The sequence below is a fragment of the Hemitrygon akajei genome, chromosome 19, assembly GCF_048418815.1.
Source record: "Hemitrygon akajei chromosome 19, sHemAka1.3, whole genome shotgun sequence".
In the NCBI taxonomy this organism is placed as follows: Eukaryota; Metazoa; Chordata; class Chondrichthyes; order Myliobatiformes; family Dasyatidae; genus Hemitrygon; species Hemitrygon akajei.
In genome coordinates, this window is record NC_133142.1 from 23,859,537 (window position 1) to 23,886,225 (window position 26,689).

The 26,689-nt window shown below is 39.5% G+C and overlaps 1 protein-coding gene across 1 annotated transcript in view; it reads left to right on the forward strand.

Annotated features, from left to right (window-relative positions):
• The window catches only part of LOC140741828 (filamin-B-like), a 162,284-nt gene that overhangs the window by 97,942 nt on the left and 37,653 nt on the right, over nt 1-26,689 (forward strand). Inside the window, 17 exon segments of the mRNA XM_073072270.1 lie at nt 906-1,075; nt 1,185-1,302; nt 2,477-2,739; nt 3,935-4,532; nt 6,343-6,479; nt 6,481-6,517; nt 7,508-7,670; nt 8,163-8,323; nt 8,906-9,073; nt 11,664-11,787; nt 12,452-12,608; nt 14,565-14,754; nt 15,592-15,839; nt 17,631-17,720; nt 23,456-23,558; nt 24,852-24,992; nt 26,511-26,639. Coding sequence (XP_072928371.1) covers nt 906-1,075; nt 1,185-1,302; nt 2,477-2,739; nt 3,935-4,532; nt 6,343-6,479; nt 6,481-6,517; nt 7,508-7,670; nt 8,163-8,323; nt 8,906-9,073; nt 11,664-11,787; nt 12,452-12,608; nt 14,565-14,754; nt 15,592-15,839; nt 17,631-17,720; nt 23,456-23,558; nt 24,852-24,992; nt 26,511-26,639 — 2,997 coding nt within the window.

The following is a 26,689-nucleotide window of genomic DNA, read 5'->3' on the forward strand; positions in this document are numbered from 1 at the left end:
CATAAGATGTGCCAAAACCCATCTGTCTGTTTTTCGTTTGCCTGGTGCATTTTTTTTTTTTTGGAGGAGAAAGTTCTCCATGTAATGCCTACTAAATAAGCAAGTTACTATTTTATTCCAAGCAACTCTGAATAATTATACTTGCAACTCAGCAGATGTGCTGTTTAAATAGGCATTTAATGTTAACAAGCTGTTGTACACTGTTCTTGATCCTAAGAAAACAGGAAACCCATTTTTAAAAAAATTCTAACCAAGTTGAAGCAGTCATAGAAAATCCTAAATGGCGCAGCTAGTTGGTGAGAATTGTGAAATATTTTGATCTAGGAATTTTGACATGAGTAGTTTAACTTAATGTTCAAAGCAGCGACGATTCACTTTCTGTTTGTACATGAAGTTGGAGACTTGGCTGGCACGTTTTAATTCAGTTGAGGAATATCAGTTCCTTCCTGGATTGGTACTTGTTGGAAATGTGGTTTTTGATTAGTTTTGTCTGAGACCAATTGTCAGAATTGAAGAGGGTTTTCAGTTTGAAATGATGCAGGGTCTTGGGTCTAGGTGGCATTTGTTCCTCTCTGCCTAACGCAAGTTTCCAGCACTTTCTATCTGATTTCTAGCATCTGGAATTGTTTTTTCATTTACTGTTTGTTTGCAGGTTATATTGGTTTTAAGGCTGGGGGCACTGTTGCTGTTATTGCTGTTGAGGCTCCCTCATTTGTGCTTATTAGTTTTTCCTGGTCCTGGGTTGGATCATTTTGATGGGAGAGTAAGTATAGGTTATTGGTGTTTAAAATGCTTGTTCAATGGAAAGTTTGAGTTGCATGCTGCATTTTTTTTTCCAAAAGGGTGGAATACTCATGTGACCTGACCTCACTTTCTCGGTTAAATAACTTTCTTTTCAATGGCAGGAGTGGAGCTTGGAAAGCCAACTCATTTCACGGTGTTTACAAAGGGTGCCGGGAAGGCCCCGCTAAACGCCCATTTCACCGGACCTTCGAAAGGAGATGCTGTTAGTGACTTCGAAATAATTGACAATTATGACTATTCTCAGACGGTCAAGTACACACCTCTACAGCAGGTGAGCTATCATTTCTTTTTCCCAGGCAAGAATTTGTGAATAAGCTTCAAGGACATGCTGCACAATGACTTGAATGCTTCTCTAAATGTGTGTGTGTGTGTTTTGGCAGGGTAACATGAACATTGCTGTGACCTATGGTGGTGATTCAATTCCCAAGAGCCCCTTCAACATCGAAGTAGCATATCCACTTGACATGAGCAAAGTGTTGGTCAATGGCCTTGAAAACAGTACGTATCTTTTTCTGTCTTGATGTCATGTATTTGCACTTTTAGTCCAGTGAACTTTGAACAGATGTGTCTTGGATTAGCTTCGGTGCTTAAATCCTTCCATGATGACACTCTTGGAGATGGAGCTTTCAGCATCTGAAAACTGAGCCTGGTGAGAATTTAAAGCAGTATGTGATATAGTCGGTCATGTGCTTTAATGCGATCTCTGCACCTGACACACAGCCCACTTACTAATTCCGACTGGAGTTCCCTTGCTCCATTTTACCCCGACCCTCTTTTAATCAGCTGAATTGCCAACAAATTTGTGTTCACTAAAAGTTGCGCGAGTTGCCATTGTGAATCAAGTCTGACTGCTGTTTGAATCAAAACACTTATTAGAGTGCATTACAAAAATTATATTTAAAAGAACCTGCACTAAGGTGGTTCTTTAGTGCACCTTAGGAACTAAAGGTTCTTAAGTTCCTTTAGAACCTAAAGGAACCTAAAAATTCCCAAGTGTGGAATTTTTTTTATTGTTGGCACCCAGATACAAAGGAAAACTTTATTTTTGCATATCATCCATTTGGATAATTTGAAAGCAAGTATATTGAGTTGAAAATTAACAATTCTCTTCCTGGACTTGTTGAACATTGCTGTACATTGATTTGGAATCTTTAAATTTTTAATAGGTGCATTTCATAATTATGTTTCTGTTTGAGCGCTGAGGTTTTGGGGGATCATCAGAATTGTTGGGTGGAGGGGGGCCATTAATTCCCTACTTGTGTACTTAGGAGCAGTCTGGTTCATCTTCCTCCATTAAACCACACAGTTTTCTCTCGTGTGTCCGTTTCCTTTTAAAAGTCCTTTTCTGAGTCTCTGAGGTTGGTGAAAGCAAATTCCAGCTCTTCCCCATCTCTTACATCGCCCCCACTCCTCTCTCATGCATTTTGCCCTTTATTGTGGTGTAACTTGGTGAATGTTAAGTTATTTTACTGTGCCTTTTATGGGTTTGCTTGTTACTCCTTTGCCACAGAAAAAAACAATTGGTAATCACGTCCATGAGCAGAATTGTATCGTGCAAGATTTAATTAATACAAGAGTAAAGTGGTGATGGAAATGCAAACTGATAGAATAAAACCAAATCTGATACTGATACTCCATTCTGATATTGCCCCCCCCCCCCACCCATTACTAGGAGTGGAAGTTGGCAAAGATCAGCAGTTCCTCATTAATACAAAAGGAGCTGGCGGGCAAGGTAAAGTGGATGTGAAGATCTCCAGCCCATCACGGAAATCTGTGACTTGTGTTGTGGAGCCCGCTGCCAGTAAGGATGCATGTGTTGCTAAGTACATCCCCAGGGAAGAGGGGCCGCATACAGTAGATGTGATGTATGATGGAAATCCGATTCTGGGTAGTCCGTTCACTGTGGAAGCTACACTGCCCCCTGATCCTTCCAAGGTAAATCAGTTGCCAATGGTTGAAGTATTTTTGTCTTGGTGCTTTGCACGTTTGAATCCAGGAAAGGAGTCGTTAACAACAAAATTGCATGGCACTGGTAATAACAGTGGAAATTCAATTAGCTGAGCTAATGTCAAACATGTGTAAAAGCAGTAAGTCCTACTTTAAGGCAAACAGTGAAAAATATCAATTTGCAATTGAACTAGCCTGTAGAGATGAGCGCAAGTTGTCAAGTCGCTTTTACACTATTTTAAGTTTGCTATGTAGACACTTGATATCAGAGCAAAGCACACAAAATGCTGGAGGAACTCAGCAGGTCAGGCAGCATTTGTTCCAGAGGAATAAACTGTTCACCTTGCCATGGATGTCTGTGGAGGCCAGGCCGTTGGGTATATTTAAATCGGAGCTTGATACTGAGTAAGGTGGACAAAGATAATGGACAGAAGGCAGGAGAATGGGGCTGAGAGGGAAAATAAAACAGCCATGATTGAATGGTGGAGCAAACTAGATGGGCCGAATGGCCCAATTCTGCTACTATGTCTTGTGGATATTTCAGGCTGTGACACTTCAATTCAGCTACTGCTTGTACTCCTTCCTGCCCCTCCCCCACTTCATGCTGGCTCCTTCTCTCTTCCTTCCAGTCCTGATGATGGGTCTTGGTTTAAAATATTGGCTGTTTATTCCACTCAATAGGTGCTGCCTGGTGTGCTGAATTCTTCCAGTGTTTTGCTTTGGATTTCCAGCATCTGCAGAATCTCTTGGGTTAACACTTCAATATCAGATTTGTGCTTGCTTTACTCTGGAGCAGAACAAGGGAAATCTTTCACTATTTCAGAAATTGTGAATATCCAGCTTCCCTGACCTGCTGTTTTCTGTTAGTGATATTTCCTGAGATTTGTTCCAGTTTGGCTCCCAGAGGAGTTGGTTTCTGAGGCAATCTATAATCTTGTTCACTGTTAAAGCATTGAAGTCAAAAGTTAAGCATTATCTTGACCACAGAGCAGGGTTACTAATGAGATGAACAAAAGCCTGTCTTAATTACTTAAGAATTTCTTGATCTTTTGCATTCTATTTAAAATCTTAAACTTTGGTTTATGCTAATTAGCCACTCTACCAGTTGTGTTGTTGGACAATTTTAGTGACTGTAATGGGAATTATTCCATGATCGATAACCAATGAATATTTCTGTTTGCAGGTGAAAGCATTTGGGCCAGGCCTCGAAGGTGGCCTTGTGGGCAAATCTGCTGATTTCACCATTGACACCAAAGGAGCTGGTACTGGTGGTTTGGGTCTCACTGTGGAAGGCCCGTGTGAAGCCAAGATTGAGTGCTCAGATAACGGCGATGGAACCTGCTCAGTCTCTTACTTACCAAGTGAAGCTGGAGAGTATCTTGTCAATATTTTGTTTGAAGAAGTTCACATTCCAGGTTCGCCATTCAAAGCAGACGTGACGTTACCTTTTGATCCCACCAAAGTTACAGCCTCTGGTCCTGGCTTGGAACGTGGCAAAGTTGGGGAGGCGGGGCTATTCAACGTCGACTGTTCGAAGGCTGGTCCAGGAGAGCTGACCGTGGAGCTGGTGTCAGATACAGGGCTTAAAGCTGAAAGCCATATTCAGGACAACGGTGATGGCACTCATACAGTCAGCTACATACCCCTTCAGCATGGTCTACATACAATAGCACTGAAATATGGTGGAAAGGCTGTGCCCAACTTTCCTTCACGGCTACATGTAGACCCAGCTGTAGACACTAGTGGTGTGAAGGTTTATGGACCTGGAATTGAGGAACGAGGTAATGGCTTTTTGTATCTCTTTCACTGGAAGATTTTATAATGATTGTATTGTATCCATAACATTTTTCCTCTTCATGTCACAACGCTCAAAGCAATGGCATTTATTAACCTCCGTTTCAGTGGAAGCTACTGCCATCTGGATAGAACTTTTCAATAATCTGGACAATATGATCTGTATCAAGCATTCACTCAGATTGGTTTAAAATATTTCTGCGTAATGAGCACATTTGTTAGTGGCCATGAAACACATGGCCAGTAGGGACTGGACATCCATTGCATGCCACCTTCTTCAAATACTAAAATACTTGGGTAGATTCTGTAGAGAGAGTCAACAGTGCAAGTCAGTGACTCTTCTGAAGCTGTTAGCTCTGGACTACAGAATGTTTCCAGCATTTTGTTTTGGTTTGACTTGTTAAATGTGGGAAGTTAGTTAATGTGAGCAATCAGTGAGTCAGCGGCCACACTGTTGCTCCTGAGTCCTGATGGTTGCCGGGTAAAGTTTCTACTAACCCCTGGAATCTGGTGTTCTCAGCCAGCACTGGATGATGGGGATTGAAGATACTTAATTTTTTTTAGAATAGGAAAATCTTTTAATGATTTATAACCAATTTTTAACCTGAGCCAGCTTTTAAACCATTGGATCGAACAAAGATCGTTGGTGTAGTAATGAACTCACCATCTTGCCTAAATAGTTTTTAAATATTATTTTCCCCCCTCCCTCTTATTTGTATGTTAAATTAACAACTCAACTGTGCCCTTAAGAAATCCCCAAACTCTGGAGTATCCTGAAACTCACTGAGAAGATGAATATTTGGTGGACTGTAACTGAAGAAACGGCATAATTCTGCTCATTAACCTGTTGCACTTTTTGACTCTGGTCACAAGGTATCTTGTGGAGAGTATAGAAAATGTAGTGTCCAATTTAAAAAAAAAATAAAATTAAATTAAAAAAAATAAATAAAATTTTGTTTTGTTTTTCCTCAGCCACCAGGAAAACCAATGGATAAATAAATGTTCTGTTGGTTGAATGTTGAAAGGCTTGGGCAAAGTTGACCCAAAACACATGGGGGGGGGGGGAAGGCTTGTCAGTGAAGGATCAAGAAAGCTGCAGTGAATTTGGTGAATTCCTAGTGAAGATGATTTCCAAAGGGTAAAGCTTCAAACAAACAAGTCCAGCTCCAGCTTTAAAAGACCAATTAATTTGCAACTTAGGAAATTATCTGAATCTTGTGGTGATCTCTATGGAGTTTATCCAAAATTGCAGTTAGCATTTCAGTATAATTCTACATATGGCAATGTCCAATGGATGTGTTAATTGTAAGTGGCATCCTTGCTTTCCTTATTAACAACTTTTAACTGTTTTGAGAATTATTAATTAAAAATTTTTAATTGGTTAAATTTCAACATGTGAGCATATTGGAAATTTATAGCTCCTCTTGTTGAAAACATTTGGGGAAATGAATAGCTACCTGACTTTCTTTAAAATGTGGCCATTTTTCCCATGTTTATCTGCAAAGATTAAATATGGACGAAGATGGTTCTCCTTCAATATTTTGCTAAAGCAGCTTTTCTAATGCATGTGGAGTCATCTCAGTTGATCCACCTAGACTCTTGGGGACTATTGAATTGCTCTGTGGAAACAGGTAATTCAAGGAAACTGGGGAGTTTCAGAGACTCGGCATTACCCATTTAAGATTGGTTATTTTGATACAAGTTGAAAATTTCAAGATTGGTAACTTGCTAAGTAGTGTATAGCCATATGCATCAGATTACTGCTTCTGAAAATAATACTTTTTTCGTTCGTTGTAGGAGTGTTTTGTGATGCCACAACAGACTTTACAGTGGATGCTAGTTCATTGACTAAGGTTGGAGGAAACTATATCAAAACAAACATTACAAATCCTTCAGGAGCCCGAACGGATTGTCTAATTAAGGATAATGGCAATGGGGACATACGCAGTGGAATATACTCCATATGAAAAGGGTATGGTGGAAGTTCATCTTGCATTAATGTTGGAATTATGAACAATTGGCCTTGAATCCTTTTCATATAATGTGTCTCCCCATAACTTGCAGTTAATGAAAGAACTTAAGTAATTTAAATATTTATGGAAATATTCTTGGACTAAATACTGCAATTTTAGTCGCCGTTATAGTAGTAAGATAAAATTCTGACTCTGAACTTGTGGTAGTTTCCAGATTGACAAGTCACCAACTTGTAACTAAAGATTCTGGTCTCTTTTGTTAGCCCAGCACACTCAGTTTTCAGTCTCCAGGAGAGTAATTTCTCATCTGTAGTAAAAGGACTTCAGTTTTGTAGCACAGCAAAACACTTCAACATTCATGTATAGCAAGCAACTGAGAAAGCAAGTATTGGTTTTCATTGCTGAAGGCTCTGAGACCAGGAGTATGTGTTGTACTACAAATTGTACGCAGGACCTTGCTGAGACGATGCCTGGCATATAGCGCATACAGTTTAGGTTTCTTTACCTAAGAAAGGCTATACCTTCCACTGGAGTGCAGTGAAGGTTCACCAGGAGGGACTGTTTTATGAGGAGATGAAGTGGACTCTCATTATGCTTCAGAGTTTTGGGGGGGGGGGGGGAAGAAAGATCTGTCTGAAACTCTTAATTCTGATGGGCCTTGACACATTGGATCCAGGAAGGGCGTTTACCCTGAGAGCGGCTTCTAGAAGAAGGGATTAAAGTCTCATGTTGAGTAGAGCAGAACTGAGATGAGTCGTGAATTTGTGGAACCAGAGACAGTAGAGGTGAAGCCGTGGCATATTTGAGATTGCTAGCTCAAGGGATTTGGGGAAGGAACAGGAAGGTAATCTCAAGATGGGGTACATGCCATGATGGTATTGAGCATGTCCTGCCAATCAAAAGGCCATATTTCTTATTTCTGTTAAACGTGTAAAATAGTAAACTCTCCTGCTCAAGTGTTTCTGTTTGTGAAATGCCTTTTTATGCAGGGATGCATTCTATTGATGTAAGCTATGATGATACACCAGTTGCTAATAGCCCATTCGCAGTAGGAGTCACAGAAGGATGTGATGCTTCACGTGTATCTGCAACAGGACCTGGACTTCAGGAAGGCTTGACCAATAAGGTCAATAAATTCTCTGTATTAACAAGGTAATTTTGCATTTCTCAACTGTTGTTGGATAAGATTCTGAAGTTAGTTTATCCAGATTCAATAGCACTTCAATACAAATAAGTTCTGTTCCACAAAATGCATGATTTACCCCCCCCCCCCCCAACTAAACTCTTTTGTTTATCAAAGTTTCTTGACTCCTGGAAAATTGCTTGTCAGTCATTTTCTCTTTATATAGGCTTAGACTAGGTTGTAAATCTACGTGATCCACATTGGTATAAGTGCAGCTTTTTGACATTTTCAGATTCTCTTATCTCTTTGTCTAGCAATTACACAATTTTGGAACAAAGCTATACATTACAGCTTGCCTGTTAACTACCATAGATTTTAGGTCGTATAATGGAGCAACATTGCAAGTGTCTTTAAGTAGATCAATTGTAATTCACATCACATACCACTTGACAATACAAAAAAATCCATTATAACTAATTGATTTTGGAACCAGCTCATAACTAGAAAATCTTGTGATCCAGAGGGGCAGGTATCGGTGGTCTTGGAATTACTGTTGAAGGACCTTCAGAAGCAAAGATGTCTTGTAAGGATAACAAGGATGGCAGCTGCAGTGTTGAATACATCCCCTACACTCCTGGAGACTATGATTTAAATATTACCTATGGAGGACATCACATTCCTGGTAACATCTTTTAGTCTGTTTCAATCTGGTTCCTTCAGTTTTGATTATGGCATTTTCCAAGATCATAAATAGCTAAATCACTTCCAGTAATTGGAAGCTAATTTCACAAGTTCTTGTTGGAGGATTGTTGAGTCATCATGACACTCACTACTGTTACTTTTTCTAAAAGTTTGAGTGGTCTTGCTGTTTCAAGTGGAGATTGTTGAATACCAGCATGTGTAGATTACAATACATCTTGCGAGCAACAGACATTTTAGAAGCTTTTTTAAAATCTTGATGTAATCAGATTCTACTTTTTGAATTATTTTAACTTTCCAATCATTATTCTGACTTTTAAACTTTCAATTATGTTTAGACTATAAAACTAATTTTTTAAGAAATAATGCTCAACGTCAGTCTTCAATGTGAGATCTACTGAATGTGGCTTGAGCATTTGAGTGTAGAAATTGTTGAATCTGGTGTCAAATATACTCATGATTTTCCCATTAAGCTTTTGATTTCAGTCCCTCATTTTGTATATTGCTCACCACTCCAAAAGCCATTGAATAAGTTCCAAAGACTGAAATGTCCCCTCTCCTGCAGGCAGTCCATTCAAGGTACCAGTGAAGGATGTTGTGAACCCCAGCAAGGTACAATGCAGTGGACCTGGTCTAAGTTCAGGTGTACGAGCCAAAGTTCCCCAACAGTTCACTGTGGACTGTAGCAAGGCTGGAAAGGCTCCTCTTCAAGTAGCTGTGTTAGGACCTAAAGGTAAGGTCGTAACATCGGGCGCGCTCCGCTTTCCCTTTGATTAGCAAACTAGATCGTTGTGTAAGCTGGCCTGTAGGTGGATGTACCCACAGGACAGTGAGGAGCATTGGTCTTAAACAGTAATGATTGAATGGCAGTACTGGTTAGTCAAGTGAATCACTTGTCAACTTCCAGTGACAAAGCTCGTATTTACTGCAAGTAAAAGGTTTTCTATTCTAGTTTATGAGAGACAGCACCAACATGGCACAGTCCTTTGAAAGTGATTGCAGACTTCTTTAAAGGAGAGACCAAGGGCGATGTCAGTGAGCCAGGTTTGCATTTGAGTTTGATTTCAGCAAGGCAAGAAAGGTGGTGGGCGTCCATTGCACTGGTCTTATCTGCTTTTGTACTAAGAGCCAAAGTAGAATTTGCTATGCCTAATGCTTCAAATCATTTCTGTGTTGTCACTCTAACTTACCTTTCTAATAAGCTTGACTTTTTTTAAAAATCTATTTATTTAGATTTAACTTGTTCCAAGACTAGAGCCACTAAGAAATGCATGTACTGTACACCTTACAATGTTGACATTTCTGCACAGCCCAGTGGAAGAATTAATTCTGGCTATGCTTCTGAATTGGAAGTAATCTGAAATTTTGAGCAGATTTCTTCAGCTTATAGTGTAATAGTTATGATACAATTTTTTAAAAACATTTTTGCTCATTGAAAGTTTTAGGTTTGTGTTTGCTTCAATGTGTTCTATTTACTAGTTGAAGAAATGTTAACTTGGCCCACACTAGCTTTAACATGTAATTTCTCATAATCTATTCCGCTTCCTGCATTTAAATCTGTTGCTGTGTGGACATAGGACAGTGCAACGTAGGAACACAGCTTTTGTTCCACCTTGTACTGAGTGTAACGCCAATCTAAACTAATGCCATATGCCCACACGTTCTGTGTCTCTTTGACTCCCTACTACTTCACGTCTGTCTAAATGCCTCCTTAACTGCCATTAATATCTGCTTCCAAGGCTCGTGGCAGCACACTCTTTTGCTCTATCTATGCCTCTCTCTACTTTTTTATCTTTTGGGTTTCTATTCGACCTCTGCTCCAGGGAAAACAGTCTAAGTTTTTCCAGCCTCTCCTTTGCAGCTAATGCATGCCAAGCCAGGTGACATCCTGATAAATCTCTTCTATGCCCTCTCTAATGTCTCCAAGTTCTTCCTATGTAGTGGCAATCAGAACTGCGCATGATCTTCTAAATGTGGCCTAACCAAAGTTCTTTATTTGCAGCTGCAACAAGTCTTGCCAACTTTGATATTTAATATCCCAACTCACGAAGGCGAAGATACTGTATGTCTTTACCACTGTATCCACTTGTGTTGCTCTTTCAGGGAGCTATGGACTTGGCCCCCCCCAACATCCCTCTGTTCATCATTGCCACTAAGTATCCTGCCATTTACTGTGTCCTTTTGCCTTTGACCAGGTTAAAGTCTGTCTGCCATTTCTCCACCCAAGTTTCCAGCTGATCTATATCCTGCTGTCTTCTTTGAAGGCTGTCTTCACTATTCACAGCTCCAGTAATCTTCCTGTTGTCTGAAAATTTGCCAATTGAGCAACCTCCAAGGGGTTCCAGCACTGATTTTTGCAGAACACCACTGGACACAGACCTGCAGTCAGAGAAAAGTCCCTCCATCATTAATGGCTTCTATTAGCAAGCCATCTTTGTACTCAATTTGCAAACAAATTGTGGAACCCATGTTATTTACTCCCCTTTGGATAGAGGGACATTTCAAATGTTTTAAAATCCAAGTAGATAACATTCACTGTCCTAGTCGTCATTTTTGTCATTTTCTCAAAACGACTCAATCAAATTCTGAGACATGGCCTCCACTGCCCAAGCAATACTATCTCTAAGTAAATACTTTGCCAAATACAAGTGAGAGCCTCCAATATTTTCCCCTACCACTGCTGTAAGAGATTGTATTAATCCCACAGTTTATTACGAATCCATGTTGACACTCAAAATTTTGAATTAAAATGTTGGCTGAGTACATCTATCTTTGCTAGTTCTTGAAACTTTCTGCAGATTGTTGCCAGGAGCTGAATGTTGGTAATAGGCATAGAATATTTTAACATAATGACTTAAAGTAACTTCAGATTTTATAAAGATTGAAGTATTTATTAGACAGTAAATTTGAATGGGTAGGGATAAGACTGATGTAGATAGATAATTGAGAAGTTCATATGAAGTAAATCACCAGTTTGAGTGTTGCTAGTTTTAATAGCAAACTCTAATATTTGCATAAAACTTTGAATGAGTAATACAGTAATGTTAAAAGAAGTGAGGCAGTAAAATATCTGGTTTAGGATATTAAATCTACCAGACACCAACTGTCTTGTCCTGCACCCATTTTCTTGGGTTTGTATTAAACATTTTAAGCTAACAATATTCCTCACTTACAACTGCTTCTGATGTTTGCTTATTTGCACCACTAGGAACTGATGGAGTAATACCTTGTGATAGACTAATACTTGAGCACCTGCAGCAATGCAGTGGAACTTTTAACATTTCCAGTGTATCCAATAGTTTGATGATTTCATCTTTTCTCAGGCATAAGCGAGCCCGTTGAGGTAATTGACAATGGTGACGGAACTCACACCGTCAGCTACACCCCCTCAGTTGAAGGAATATATTCTGTTTCTGTCCAATATGGTGATGAGAACATTCCTCGCAGGTAATTTGAATTGCTTTTGGTTTTGAGTTGATGTTCTAGTGTATGATGTCATTCTCTATTCAGAATTTAAATATTGAAAAAGAATTGGAATACATTGATTTTAAAAATAAACCATGTTTCCAGAGTCAAGTAATTTTTCCCATCTCTCTTTATCTTGCTGGCTTGTCCCTCTTATGTTACCTTGATCTAATGGGAATTAACTGGTCTACTTTGAATTGAGATCAATTTTTCATTGCCATATCTTCAATTTATGGACAGATTTTTGAAGTAAATCCTGTTGGCCTCATTTTTAGTCAAGGATGTACATGTTGACAGAACACAAGCTTCTGCTTTGTCCTTCTACTGGTTTATTTACAATCTATGATGTATTTAGTTGGCAAAATTGCCTTGCAGGTTTGCTGTAATTGTAGCAATATTTATAAAGTTGGGTAGAGTAGATGCATAAATTCTGGAACCATAAATCTAGCTTAAATCTCAACCAACCTTACTTTTATATAATGTGAGTGTCTTTAGACACCTATATTAATGAATTAGTATGTACATATTTTAGCTATTATTTTTCCCTTAACTATATTTCTTAACCCATTTGTAGATCTTGGAGGTTTAATGCAAGTTCGTATTATTCTTCCAAGTACATGCTAAATTAATGAGTATTTGTTTTCAGTCCTTTTAGGATTAGGGTTCTGCCAACTCATGATGCCAGCAAAGTGAGAGCCAGCGGGCCAGGCCTGAATTCTTCTGGTGTTCAAGCCAGTCTACCTGTGGAGTTTACTATTGACGCCAAAGATGCTGGAGAAGGGCTCCTTTCTGTGCACGTGACTGTACGTTTTGAGTTATTTATGCTTCCTATAAAGTGTGTCGTGACAAAATTCATTTTAAAGTGTCAGGCGGCTATTTGCCAGTTGGAATGTGGATAAATAAGTTTCGTTAAGTGTTTTTGAGATTTGGCATATCTGTTGATCTTGAAGATTCTACTTCAGAATCTTGGGTGTTAAATCTAATATTTTACTAGAGAAGGTTTAACTTGCCCACTTTCATAAGAAATAGATCATATTGATTCTTAGTTCAGGATATTACTTGGGTTGCAACAGGTGTCCTCTCTGTTCCCACCAATGAAAGGTCGAGGGCTTGAATCTTGAGCCTTCTGAGGAAAAAATGCAGTGTCAGTACAAGGAAATTTTTGCCTCGAGCATTCGCTGAACACAAGAAATTGAGAAGATAGTTTACAGTGAATAACTGGATTTTTCTTGGCGCTGCTGGGATGTTCAACCAACAGCTAGATGCCTGCTCTAAGTTTTTTAATGCTGACAGTAAAAATTGACCAAATGCCAACCCATTATCTGATTATTCAGCCCCTTAATGTTGAAGTATTGCAGAATCTCTCTTTAAGCATGTCACGTTTTAGCTTAATGGGCTGAAAAGTTTCCCCCCCCCATTTTATATGACTTGTCCATTATTTTAAAATGGAAGGGAAAGATCCTCTTTGGGTACTGTTTTCTTTCTCCCCCACCCAGCCTCAGGAATGTGCTCCTGAAAAGCACTTGCTAGCCCACATGATTTCCTTTCTCTCCCCCCCCCCCCCCCCCCGCAAGGCTAAAGACCTAAAGTTTGCTACTATCAGGGGTTCCCAACCTGGGGTCCACGGACCTCCCAGGTAAGGCTTCATGGCATAAAAAAATGTTGGGAACCCCTGGTCTGCTAATAATTCTCTGTTTTAGCTAATTCTGCAAACGAGTTTGTAACGTTAAATCGAAAGCTTAATGTCAGTGGATTCCAGTTAATTGGGTCATGGCTTAATCAGTGCCGTGTCTAACACCTACACAAGCAGATGCATCTGAAGCTAGTTAGAAACTTCTGTAACAGTTTCCTGCCTCTGTTAAGCAGCTTAGTGTCCCAAATAAACAAAGCGAATCCCAGCCATTTTCTTGATTAGTTTTTGTTTGCGAGTTGTCCCAAATAAGTGGCTGCCCTGATTAAACCATGACCCAATTAACTGGAATCCACTGACATTAAGCTTTCGATTTAACGTTACAAACTCGTTTGCAGAATTAGCTAAAACGGAGAATTGTATATAAAAGGTGCTCAGAACAAATGAATTTTCTTAAAGCATTAGTTATGTGTGATTGTGTTCAAACAGCAGTGACGCTTTTGATAGTTGGTGAGAAGTAAGCAGCAAGACAGTTTAGAACTGCTTTAATCTCTGCGGTTTCAAGCCTTCAGGCTTTTGGAGAAGCCAGAAATGGCCGCGAGTGAAACTAAGTATTTCACTACAAGTTAGCAACTACAAAAATTTGAAGGTATCGACAATCATCTTGAATGTTACAATGAAAATGAAGATTTTGCAGTTGCAATAATCAAAAGCATTGTATGAAGGCAGTCCATTTTCTGCACTAGTTGTTTGTCCTGATTTTGTTCACTTACATTCCAATCAAAAGAACATGGTAAGGTGCACCGTGTAAATTCCTCCATTGATAAGTATTTGGAACTAAGACACAGATATATAGTATTGTAGTAGTATTAATAGTGTTCTAATTTGTTCTGTATTTCACTTAAATACATAATTACCCAGATTTGTACCTTTCTAGCTATATCCATGAAACTTCAGCTGATTGACATTTATTGGGCTAAAATGTATTGGTGTCAATTAACAGGAATCGACTGTATTTCACACTAAGAAATTGGGAATGGGTCTACTATGATTATTTAACACAAAAAAATTAAAATATTTTGTCTCTAGAGAATATTAATAACACTTGGGGATGTCATTTCATTCACAGGATCATGAAGGAAAGCCAAAGAAAGCCAATATCTATAACAATAATGATGGCACCTACAGGGTTTCCTATATACCAGATAAAACAGGGCGTTATACCATTGTCATTAAATATGGTGGTGATGAGATTCCAGCATCCCCTTATCGGATCCGTGCTGCCGCCGTTGGTGATGCCAGCAAGTGTACGATGTCCGGTAAGTAAAGGACTTGTGGACAAGCTTACTTGTAAAGTTTAAAAAGTGGAAAAATTGATCTTTGTGTAAGTGGCTAATAATTTCCATGTGTAGCTTGATGCAATGCAGTTGTACTTGAATACTGCATTAATAACGTGAGGAGCTAGATTATGTGCCTGATTAGTAACCTTCGTAAAGACTGCAGATTTGGGTAACACTTAGATAGTGACAGAATAATAGAGTGTAGAAATGGGCGCTTTGTCCCACAATATCTGTGTGGTCCATGGTGCCATATAAAACTAAATCTCTTCTGCCAGCACATTTTCCTTATCCCAATCTTCTTCCCTCATTGTTGTAGGCATCTTAAAAGCCTTTGAACAACACAGCTTCACCACTATACCTGGAAGCTTGTTCTTGGGCACCTAGGACTGTATTTTTACTAGGAAAAATGTGACTGGCACATTTCAATTAAATGTTCCCCTCACTAGAAATACATCCTCTCATATTTTGCAATCTCAGCCAACGGTGTCTCTGATTTATGGAAACTTCAGGTTATGGGCAGGTGTTGAAACCAGTTGGTGACATAGGGGGAAGAGCAGTTCTCCTGCTCAGAAGATGAGGAACAATGTCTGTGGTCTGTGTTTTCTGTGGTTATGCCCCAGTTGAGTCCCAAGGGTGCTGGACTATCTTTAGAAAGCAACATAGCATATCTACTACACAGCACCTAGTGTTGGAATGTACATTGTTTATGTGCACTTTGGAGGAATAGATAGGTAATTTAGTGTTTAGAAATTCCATTCCACAGTTGGTAGATTTCATTTGAGCATAGTAAAATGCAACTTCCCAATTATGTTGAAGGTTCTGGCCTTGGACCAACTGTTCAGTTGGGAGAAGAACTGGGAGTGAAGGTCGATGCGAAAGCTGCAGGAAAGGGCAAAGTCACCTGCACAATCTGTGCCCCTGATGGTACTGAAGTGGAAGCCGATGTTATTGAAAATGATGATGGAACCTACAATATCTACTACACTGCACCTGAAGCTGGAACATACATTGTTTATGTGCGCTTTGGAGGAGTAGATGTTGCCAACAGCCCATTCCATGTTGTGGTGAGCTTTGCTGAATTTGATGTCTTTTAAATTGGGAGGGAGATAAAATTTGGATTGACTAAATCTGCAATTAAAGGTGAACCCTTTTCAGACTCTTCAAAGGACAACTGTGTAGGAACTTGGTTACTTTTTGGTCAATTATTGGCTCTTGGAATATTATTTTGATTTGGAAAATCAATATTGCACTCTCAGAAGCTTGATATAATTGTAGAATATTCTTTATTATGTCCTTTAAGTGATTCTTTCCATCACAACTGGTGGAAACTTCCATTATACAGGTTAGCTTTCTTTCAGAGCAGTTGTGTGATTATTTATTTTCAAATTGAAGAATTTGGCATCTTACCTGCATTTGATGAAAATGTTAGTTCAGTACTGGAGAATTGTGAAGGAAAATATTTGAATGTCTTGTAAACGTAGCATTTCTCACTTGTGTTTATAAAATAGTGTATACTCCAGCTTATTGTCAGCATCACCCATTGGAGGTTTCCTGAATTGCAAATGCCTTTTTTTGGAATAAGCAAGAAAATTGATTTCCAAATTGTATGTAACCTGAAGTTAGCCATCCTAAACTCTCCCAATATAGTTCAGTTTTAAGATTCCAATATTGGATATGTGATTTTGTTAAACTTGGTAAACATCTGCCCTGTTTTGTAAATCTCCATTTAAAAAAAAATGTACTTGGCATGCCAGGATGTCTTGGACATTATATTCAGGAAACTCCTTTCAGATTCCCCTGCTTTTAAACAAGAGTGTTAATTTTTTCCCCCTTTTTGATGTTGTAGCTGCTCATCATTGCAGACGGCTTTTAATCCCTGATTTGGGATTTGATTAGCTTTCACCTAAATTTGTCACGCTTCAAGATTCAAATTTATTTATCATGTGTAAATTGAAACATATGTTTGTGATAATTATATTCTCAAACATGCATTGTTTGTGTTAATTATTCTCATTGGCCCTGACTACAAAGATCAGTTGAGGTGAATCCATGTAAATAGAAAAGGCTGTTTGATGCCTACATTTTTGTTGAGTTGATTGATGATGAACTAGGACTCTAAACTTGATTGCAGCTAGCCAACAGCAAGATGAAAAAGTGAATTGATAGTTCTCACAGTTGAATAAAAGTAGTTTTTAAAAGATGTCTTGGTTCAAAGCCAGGTTGTGGAAATCGTGAACAGAATTTGCTGCTGCTTCCATGAAGAGTTTGTAGTAGAGCTCAAATTTGACCTTTCAGGGCAGCTTAGTAGATATAAAAACATGCCTGAAGATGGGGTGGCACAGTAGCATAGTGGCTAGCACAACACTTTATAGTACAGGTGACCAGGGTTCAATTCCCGCCACTGCCTGTAAGGAGTTTGTACGTTCTCCCTGTGATCTCATGGGTGTCTTTCCCTGGGCTTCCTCTCTGGTTTCCACCCACAGTCCAAAGACTTGCGGTTGATTGGTTAATTGGTCATTAGACTCAGACTGAGTTGGGGGATTGCTGGACGGTTGTATCTCAATAATAATGGCAGTTTGCAGGCTAGATACTGGATCGCCCATAGCATTGACTGGATGCTGGAGAATACACTGCTTTATAACCACAATGCTATCTTACTGGAGTATTAGCAACTGATGATACCAGTTAATTTAATCATGTTATACACTTGCATTAGCCAGGCAAAATTATTTGATGAGAACCTTTCATTTGTGAAAAATGTGATTTTTTTTTTTTAAAAACTTAACTTGCAGGTGAAACAGTTGGATTGAATTTACATGTGTTTCAAAACTAACTTGCTATTTACCATCCACCAGGCCACAGATGAAGCTCCAATAGTGCCACAGCAGCTGGTACAACAGCAGCAGCAATCTCTAAATGCTTATCCCCCTGGCTTCCAACCCTGGGTACAGATTTTAATATATTAAATTTTCTATTAGTCTCTTCTTCCTTATCTAGTGTTCACAGCTTGCTGGGATCTGCCGTCTGGACTGCTTGATTTCTTCCCTTTCTATCCAATTTTAGCTATTAAGACTTTTTATTTTCATTAGCTGATGGATAAGCTCTCAATTTTGCACAGGTGGAACTGTATTTGCAGCTTATTTAACAGGAACTCTAAAGCTGGCTACATAAAAAACTTTTTACTTCTGCAAGTACAGTCCCTACTCCTTTGCAGGAAAGAGGTTAATGATTTGCCTCTAGCACACTTTCGGCAATGTAAATCTGGAACCAAATTGCAGCAAATCACTGCATGTGTTGCCCCCGCCCCCAAGTCATTGGTACTCCAAGAATCTGGACATCTGGACATAAAGAACTTATGAGCCATTTTACACACTGTGAGAACTATATAAAGCACTGACATGGAAAATTACATTTTGCCTGTTTTAAATGTTATGCTTTGAGTTGGGACTGTATTTGAAAATGCATCTTGCTTCTTTTCAACTCTTCCACGTTGTGCCTGCTAAATATGGGTTGAGTTGGTTGGTTGCTCAGAATCTTAATACTTGAACAAATCGAATATATTATTAATGCTCCTATATGCTGTGTGTTTCTAAAATATAGCATTCAACAAACTAAACCTATTACAACTTTATGCAGTGAGTCTCTCATAATATGAAGCAGCTGAGCTGATACCAGACCAGCGGTTTCTTTTCTCCATAGATGCTGCCCGGCCTGCTGAGTTCCTCCAACATTTTGTGTGTTGCTTTGATTTGCAGAATCCGCAGAGTTTCTCTTGTCAGTGGTTCTTCAATGCCTCACGTTACTCATGGCTATGAGATTTTTGTGAACATTATCTTTAATTCTAAATCCTTGGTTATAAGATAAAAATTGGGGCTCTATTTTGAATCTGTGTTAAATGAAGCATCAGTTAGATATCTTTTGATATTTTGGAAATGCATTGATACGGGTGAGAAACAAATCTGCAGATGCTGGAGATCTGAAACAACAGTAGAAAAAGTGGAAGCATTCAGCAACTCGGGTAAAACCTGAGGAAAGGGTTAACAATCCGGGTTGAAGGCGCTCTTCAGTTTTCAGTGAAGTCTTTAGCCTGAAAGGTTTATTATTCCTTTTTCTTCAGATGCTGCCTGATCGTATCTTTCAAGCATTTTCTTTTTTTCTAGTGTTACTTCGCTGAATTGGTATAAAGTAATAAAAATAGCTGCATAATATGGCACAAATCAGCCATCCCACCTACTAAAAGACTTAGAAACAAAAGTTATAGTGCTAAAACAAACCCTTTGGTCCGTCATGTCTGTGCTGATCATGATGCTAAATTAAACTCCATTCCATTTTCCTGCACACAGTCTTTATCCCTCTACCTTCACTGTTCATGTATGTCTAAATGTCTCTCAAAGGTTGCTATGATATCCGCTTCAATTTCCTTCCGCCTGGCAAGTGCTTTCCGGACACTTGCCATTCTGTAAGCGGCATACCTTAAATCTGCTTTTTAACATTCTCCTCTCAAATGCATGCCCTCAAATGACACTTCCATCCTTGTGGGGGGGGGGGGGGGTAGGTGGGGGAAAGAAGATTCTATTTACTGTACAATAGCCTTTCAAATTTGTAGTATAATTCCATCTGGTTGTCCTTGGCCTCTATTCTAGAGAAAACATTCCAGGTTTTGCCCAACGTCTCCTTTTATAGCTTATTTACTCCCAACCTCTTGGTGCTCCCTCCCCCAGGCCTCTATCCTTACCTAGTGTGGTAACCAAAACTGCACAGCATGTTCATGTTTTGGCCTAATTAAAGTTTTGTACACTTGCGACATGACCTCCTGACTTTGTACTCGGTGTACTGGCATGTCATACACCTTTTCTGCCCACCACTTTCAAAGAGCAATGAACATGCACCAATGATCTCTCTCCTTCAATACCTCCATGAGGCCTGTCATTTACTGTATACCTTCCTCTTGACCTACTAAAGTGCAGTGCCTCACACTTGTGCTGATTAGTTTAATCTGCCATTTCTCTACTCAAACTTCCAACTGATCTATATCGTCTGTCGTCTTTTACACCCTTCCTCACTCTCCACAACTCCACCATTTTTTGTGTCAAATAAATACAACATTCTTACTCCAGTGAACATTAAGTACTGATATGGAACTAATGAGTTAAAACTTATTGAATAATTATAAATATTTAACTCTTGTTCAGTAGCTGTTCGTTATTTGCTTACACTAGTTTGCACCAACACAGCTTGTACCCTTTTGGCTTTAAAACCAATTGTTGGAAATGTGCAGTTCTGCAGCATGACTATTCTTGCTGGGACTCTTCAGAAATTATGATTAAGCAAAGTGCGCGTAAAAGGAACGGGAAAACAAGTAGATAACAAAAAATGGGGGGAAATCTTGGGCCATTTTGGGAATAGAATGGTCATGAAATAGTGCTGTGTATTGGGATTGGGGTGGGTCTCGATGGGTGCAGGATGGGGTCAAGAAATTTCTTGAGCAGTGCTTAAGATTTTTCAAGATTGAATCCAGTGACTCTGAAAGGCTTTAATGTGTGTCACATTGAGGTGCTGAATTCCCGGCCTTCATTGGAGCAGATGTGGAGATGGGAGAAAAGGTAGCGAATTATAACATCTAAATTGTTTGTGTACTAGGCATGGTGGTCATTCTCAGCACAGGAGGAACTGCGTTGCGTGCTGTGAATGTAGCATATAGAATTAAAGGAAGTACTAAATCTGCCTTTCACCTTTATTGGGGGTGCCATGAATGCAGAAAAGGGAAGAGATGGAAGTTCTTCATCTCTGGTTAAACTGAAAGAGATGTGGGTAATTCGAGAAACGGTGCAGAGTTGCGTGGGTCCTGACCCTTGCTCTGCTCAGGTTATTGGTGGCACTAAGAACCTGTTGTGAGAAACCACTTTGTGAATGGTACAGCAGGATAGTTGAATTGAAATCTTGACCACACATCCCCGCCACTCTGATACGATGTTTGGGAAATTTGCATTTAATCTAAATGTTAATGGGCTTTAAAACTGGTTTCTGGCTAAATGACTAGTCTCCAAGACCTGCAGTTTCTAATCTTGGGTATAAAAAGCAGAGGGTGATATTAATGCTGATATTCAAAGTATAAACACTTTGTATTTAAGAGCCACTTCAGATTGCTAGAAGGTGGAATGACAATGCAGTTTTAATTTCCGTTTGGTGCTGTAACTAATACAAGTTGATAAGACGTAGGTCATGGCAACAAACCTGTGAGTTTTGAGGTCTCTTAAGATTTCAGAATCTTACTTAATGGAATTTCAGGAGGGACACCAACTCTTCAAGCAACTGGTTAAAACCATTGAGTTTGGGCTGCTATAGAAAATGGTTTGGATAGAATACGTTCATTTCTACCTGGACGGTTGAAGTATGGGATGGAAATTTGCTTGAACTCTTCAGAACCCTAAATTAATTAATATTTCTGGACTGCATACATTGGGGAATGATTTCCTTGTGGTATAGGTGTTGAAGAATATTAAATTGAGATGGAATATGCGATTGGTGGCGGGGGGCGGGGGGGAATTGTTGTTGGGAAAGGTGAGCCTGACAAGACAATGGAGTGCTATTAAATCGTGATGCAGAGTCTACAGGCGTGTGGTCTTTAATATGTAGATTATCTGATCCACAGTTTTTCCCAGGCTGCTGCCCACTTGATCAGCTGCTCCAAAGTCTTATTGTCTGTCGTCTTAATCCACCTAAAGCAGATAACAGCAATTAATGTAGTGAATGCAGAGTAGTATCCTGTGCTTGAATTTCTCCTACATTTACGTGTCTTGCCAAGAGGTCGTTCGGAGTGGAACTTTGTTGGGAACTATAGCTGTTGTTTCTGGTTAGATAGAGTCCAGGAAAATCTAGAAATTAAATCTGGACCTTGCTTCTGTTAAGACCATGTACCCGGAATACAGTGAAGATTCATCAGACTGACTCCTGGGATAAGAGATTGAGTTGACCGGAGCTGTATTTACTGAAGTTTAGAAGAATGAGTGGAGATCTCATCAAAATGTATAATATTCTGCCAGGGCAAAACAGACTTGATCTAGGAAGAATATTTCTCCCAGTTGGGGTTGGGGGGGGGGGGGGAGATCAAGAACAAGGTCAGTCTTAGGATATGGATCAAGACAGTTGGGAGTGAAATGAGGAAATTGCTTCAGTCAATGAACCTGTGGAATTTCCTGTCACAGAAGGGAGCAGAGCCCAAGTGACTGAATATGCTTGAGGTACCGTAGTTGGAATTTTAGGCAAGGCATCAGAGGGGGTATTGAGACAAGTTCAGCCGCAATTATATTGAAAAGCAGAGCACACAAAATATCTAGTTGACCATCTCTGAATGAAGGTGGGTGAAATTTTTAAGAATTTGGGCTCAATTCCACAAAAGGCAATTTTATTCTGTGTCAGTCTCAGATCTAAAACTATATTTTAGCGTGCTGAAGAACGCTAGGAAAGAGACTGAATTCAGGAGGTTGCATTAGGGTAGTTAAGGTCTCCCGAGAGCACCTGCCCATAAATTCAGCATTTTAAGAATGTGAGCAGAATTTATTTTTAACATGAGCCAGATTTTTGCAGTGCAGTTCAACAAAACATTCAAATGTGTTGCACCAAGTTGATAGGAGAAATGAGCACAATTATTTAATTGCGTTTCCATTCTGACCATCTTTGCTGCTTTAATATTCTTTCCAGGCACAAGTCAACTGGAACCCTTCCTAACTGGATTAGCACTTTAGGACTTTCCCCACCCCTCGCCACCTCCCCCCCCTCCCACCTGTTCTACACATATTGCACACCATAAATCAGAGGTCTCTTGATACCTGGCAATTAACAGGAGAAAACTCTCATTACAGCTGAATTCAGGCCAGTAGGAGCTCAACCTGTACAGAGAGTGTACCTGCTCCGGCACTAACACCAGGACCACTTCTGGGCTTTTTTTGTTGCTTCAGGTTTGGTGACTGCAGTTTGCTGCTGGCAGGATCTGGTCACATGCTCGCAACAACTAAACATGGAAATTGAAGGGAGTTATCAGGAGGCCAGACTGCATATGACCTGGCCGCTGTGTTCCAGTCATTTTGGACTTTTTGCATTGGTTATTCATTCTGTTTTGCTTTCTCAGAACAGGGTGAGATTGCGGGTAAATTTACTTTGAAACACAAGGTCTTTGCAATTGAGATGTTTAGTCCAAAAACTCCTCGAAAGAATTTTATCCTTACCTGTACTAGAACCATTTTTTCCTCCCCCGCTCCCATCCACTGACATTGATTTCTGGGAATGGAACATTTTGGTTTACAAATCCTTGTATCGCTGATACAGCACAATAACAGCTGATTATGTGCCTAGTGTTGGCAGTCTTGCAGATTTAATTGTTGGAGTCTAGGGTTTTATCTGTAATAGTTGCAATACTTGGTGATATTTACAATGAGAATTTGAACTCTGCAACCATACAATTAAATACTGAGGACATTTGCAATTTTCAGTTTGTCCTACTTGTCCCCGAATGGGAATTGACAAGGAATTGGGCAAACTGAAAAAGTGCAATTTTTACAAGTTTTGTTTGTAAACAGAAATATAGTGTTTTTCATAGATAGTCAATACAGCAAATGTTTGGACAGTGCTGTGAAGTATTGATTGTTAAAATACCTCTGAATTCTTCAATGCCTTTATCAAGGTGCACGATGGCGCTTATGTGGGAGCTGATGAAATAGATCGATTGGGCTTGAGACCTTTTGATATTGTTATTCCCTTTGCTCTTAGGACTGGAGAGATTACAGGTAAGGTTTATTTCATAAATCACGTAACAGATTTCTACCTTGAATGAAATACTTAGTTTGAAAAGTTTGGAGCCAGCAAGTTACTTTGGTAGTGAGCTGGTGTGGACAAATTAGGACAAAGGTGGCCTCTTGTGCTTTAATGATTCTATGATACATTCTGAAATATTGTATTCTGAGGTTGATTTATGATCTGGATCAGATCAACTAATCTCCAAATCCCTCCCACTTGGCCATTTTGAAAGAAAAATTGAGTTGTATTTGCAGTGTAGTGTTCGTTTTGCTCCTAAGGGTGGATTATTTTTATAATTCAAACAGAACTGAATTTTATTTGGAAGTGCTGCAATTGCATGTGCAGGTAGCTTTTGTAATGAAACAGTTAATGTTTTGGCTCAATGTCCTTGTAACTCTGCTGCTCTGCAGATGCTGCCTGATCTGGGTGTTTCTGGTGTTTTCTTTCATATTCACGTTTTAAACTTGTCTTAAAAAAAATTGAGGCCTAACTTCTGATCCGGTGTCAACCATTGATCAGAAATGATATTGGGTTTAGTTCACCATGCTGCTATGTTTCTGGACTGAAGTTTTAATGCCTCCAAATTAAATTCCCATTCGTAGAACTGTGCTTTAAAGGATTAACTTGTGCAATTGTTTTGATTAGCAATATTTCTAATATTGCAACTCGTTTCGTGCCTCCAGCTGGATTAGCAATGCTTTATTCATTAAAGCTGATGTGAAGACCATGCTTCGATAATTCTGCTCTGCACTGTAATGAGGGCAACGCAAATTTTCATTTTGAGTTCCATTTACCATGACAGTTTTGCTTATCGTTCACTTTGGACAATTGAATTATTTTGGAGGCTGTTTTAATGATGCTTGTTTTTTTTACTTATAACAAGTTGCAAAGCCAATCATTTTTATTTGAAAGTGCAGAAGCCAACTTTTTTTCTGTATGAAAGCCAATAGCATTTCAGTTGCAATGCAAAGGATGCCTTCCATTGCCATTTTTGTAGTTGGTGCGGGGTGAAACATATCCAAATCCGGAAGTGTCACATTTCTCAATCCTGTGTCAAATGAACTTTTGTGAAAGAAAGAATTTTAATTATAGTTGGGCCAGACTGATGAGTAAATTAGACATGGTGATCCTTCAATGAATCAAAGCCTTTACTTCAGAACTATGTAATGGGGTAATTTAATTGTTGTAAACACTGAACCAAATATGTTATGTTATTCATTAAATTTGCATCTTTAAACTTAATCTGGAATTTTCAACTGGTTTGGTTACCTCTGTGTATTTAGGTGAAGTTCACATGCCTTCAAACAAAACTGCTAAACCAGAAATAATTGATAATCATGATGGTACAGTAACAGTCAAGTACGCTCCAACTGAAGCTGGACTGCATGAAATGCACATAAAGTATAATGGAAATCATATTCCAGGTATGTTTCTCTTTCGAGGTCTATGTAGTAGAACTACTTTGAATGTAGGGAGCCACGAGATTGTATCTATAGATGACGTTGAACTATTTTAACCTCATTACTAATCTCATCCTATTGTGCCTGGATGTGAAAGCTAGTTAATATCTAATCCATCTTAACACTCAGCTGCAATTTTAATCATTCTGCAAACCTAGCTTGTATTTTTAAAGTGATACACTATATTCGCTGTTGTAAATTCTACAGTCTCCAAGAAAAGAGCAAAATTGTAAACCCTGTCATACCTATAATCTGAAGCTAAAATGCTGCATTGCAAACTTGCTAGTTAATTATTCTCAGCAGAAAGGAAGAACTGCAGAAATTTTGAGGTGTGTATTGCTAGCAAGGCAAGCCTGAGCCTGCAGGGTTGAACTGCTGCTGTAAAATGAAGCCTCTCTTGTGGAGCCTGACAGGACTAGATTGTTTCGGGTTGGGTCGGGTATCAAAATAACCTGTCAGATTTAGAGTGGCCATGCTTGCTTGGGGTTTTATTTTCTACAGATAAATGCGTGTCTAATCTCAGTGAAGCTGTTAAGACAATGCAGTTTCAGATTTTTGGCCCAGATAAAACAATACTTACAGATGGGTTGATACTTGCTGTTTCCATGTATCTACTCTCAACTAATTAAAACGATAGACGTTGGTTGCTAAGGAAACCGACATGTTGATGCAATGTTTCTTCAAACACCTTGCACCTACAGTGAGGTAATGGTGGCGGAGGTAATTAATATTCATTAGTGGAGTGCGATTTAATCAAATGGGATTCCTTGATCCAGATGTTTGAGTTGGAACTCAACTGGTGGGGTTTTTTTCCATTTTGCTCCTTCTTGGGCCTGGTAAACCAGGAGAAGTTTAGGAGCTGGGTGGATCACTTTCCACAATGGCATAGATAGAGTGGACAGCCGGAGACTTTTTAGAGAGTGGAAATTACTAATAGGCGAGAGTGGTGGGTCGAAGAGCACACTGCCAGGTGTGGAGGTAGAGGCAGGTACATTAGAGCCCTCTAAGACTTGTAGATGGGCACGTGGCTAAAAGAAAAATGGAGGGCTATGTCAGAGGGTAGCATTAAGATTGATCTTCGAGTAGGTTAAAAGGTTGGCACAACATTGTAGTCTGAAGGGCCTTACTGTGCCTGTATTGTGTACGTTCTAGGGCAGGGGTACCCAACTTCTTTAACGTCACGGACCCCTGCTGGGATCCCCTGGTCTACGGTCTAATACTTCTGACTAGCCCCTGACTCCCTCTTGCTGCCTTGAACGTTCCTGGTCAGCGCCAACCCTATCCCCAGGTAGACGGTGACTTGACGCTAGTAGATTTAGCACCATTGTCTCGGTCATTACGGTTAAATAAATGCAAGCATTTAACCAAGCTATACTTCAACTTTAGATCTTTGGTCTTCATTGTATTGTGGTGGCCATTTTTTTTTGTATGCTTAAAGCTGAATGTACAGATGATGTGAGTATTGTGTTTGATTATTTACAGAGAGCCCACTTCAGTTCTATGTTAACTATGGAGGCAGTGGACAGGTGTCTGCCTATGGCCCGGGACTAGTCTATGGTGTTGCCAACAAGCTGGCCACTTTCACAATTATAACGGAAGATGCTGGAGAGGGTGAGAATCCTTGCAAAATGGAACCAAATGCTGTGCACCCTTGTGGGGTT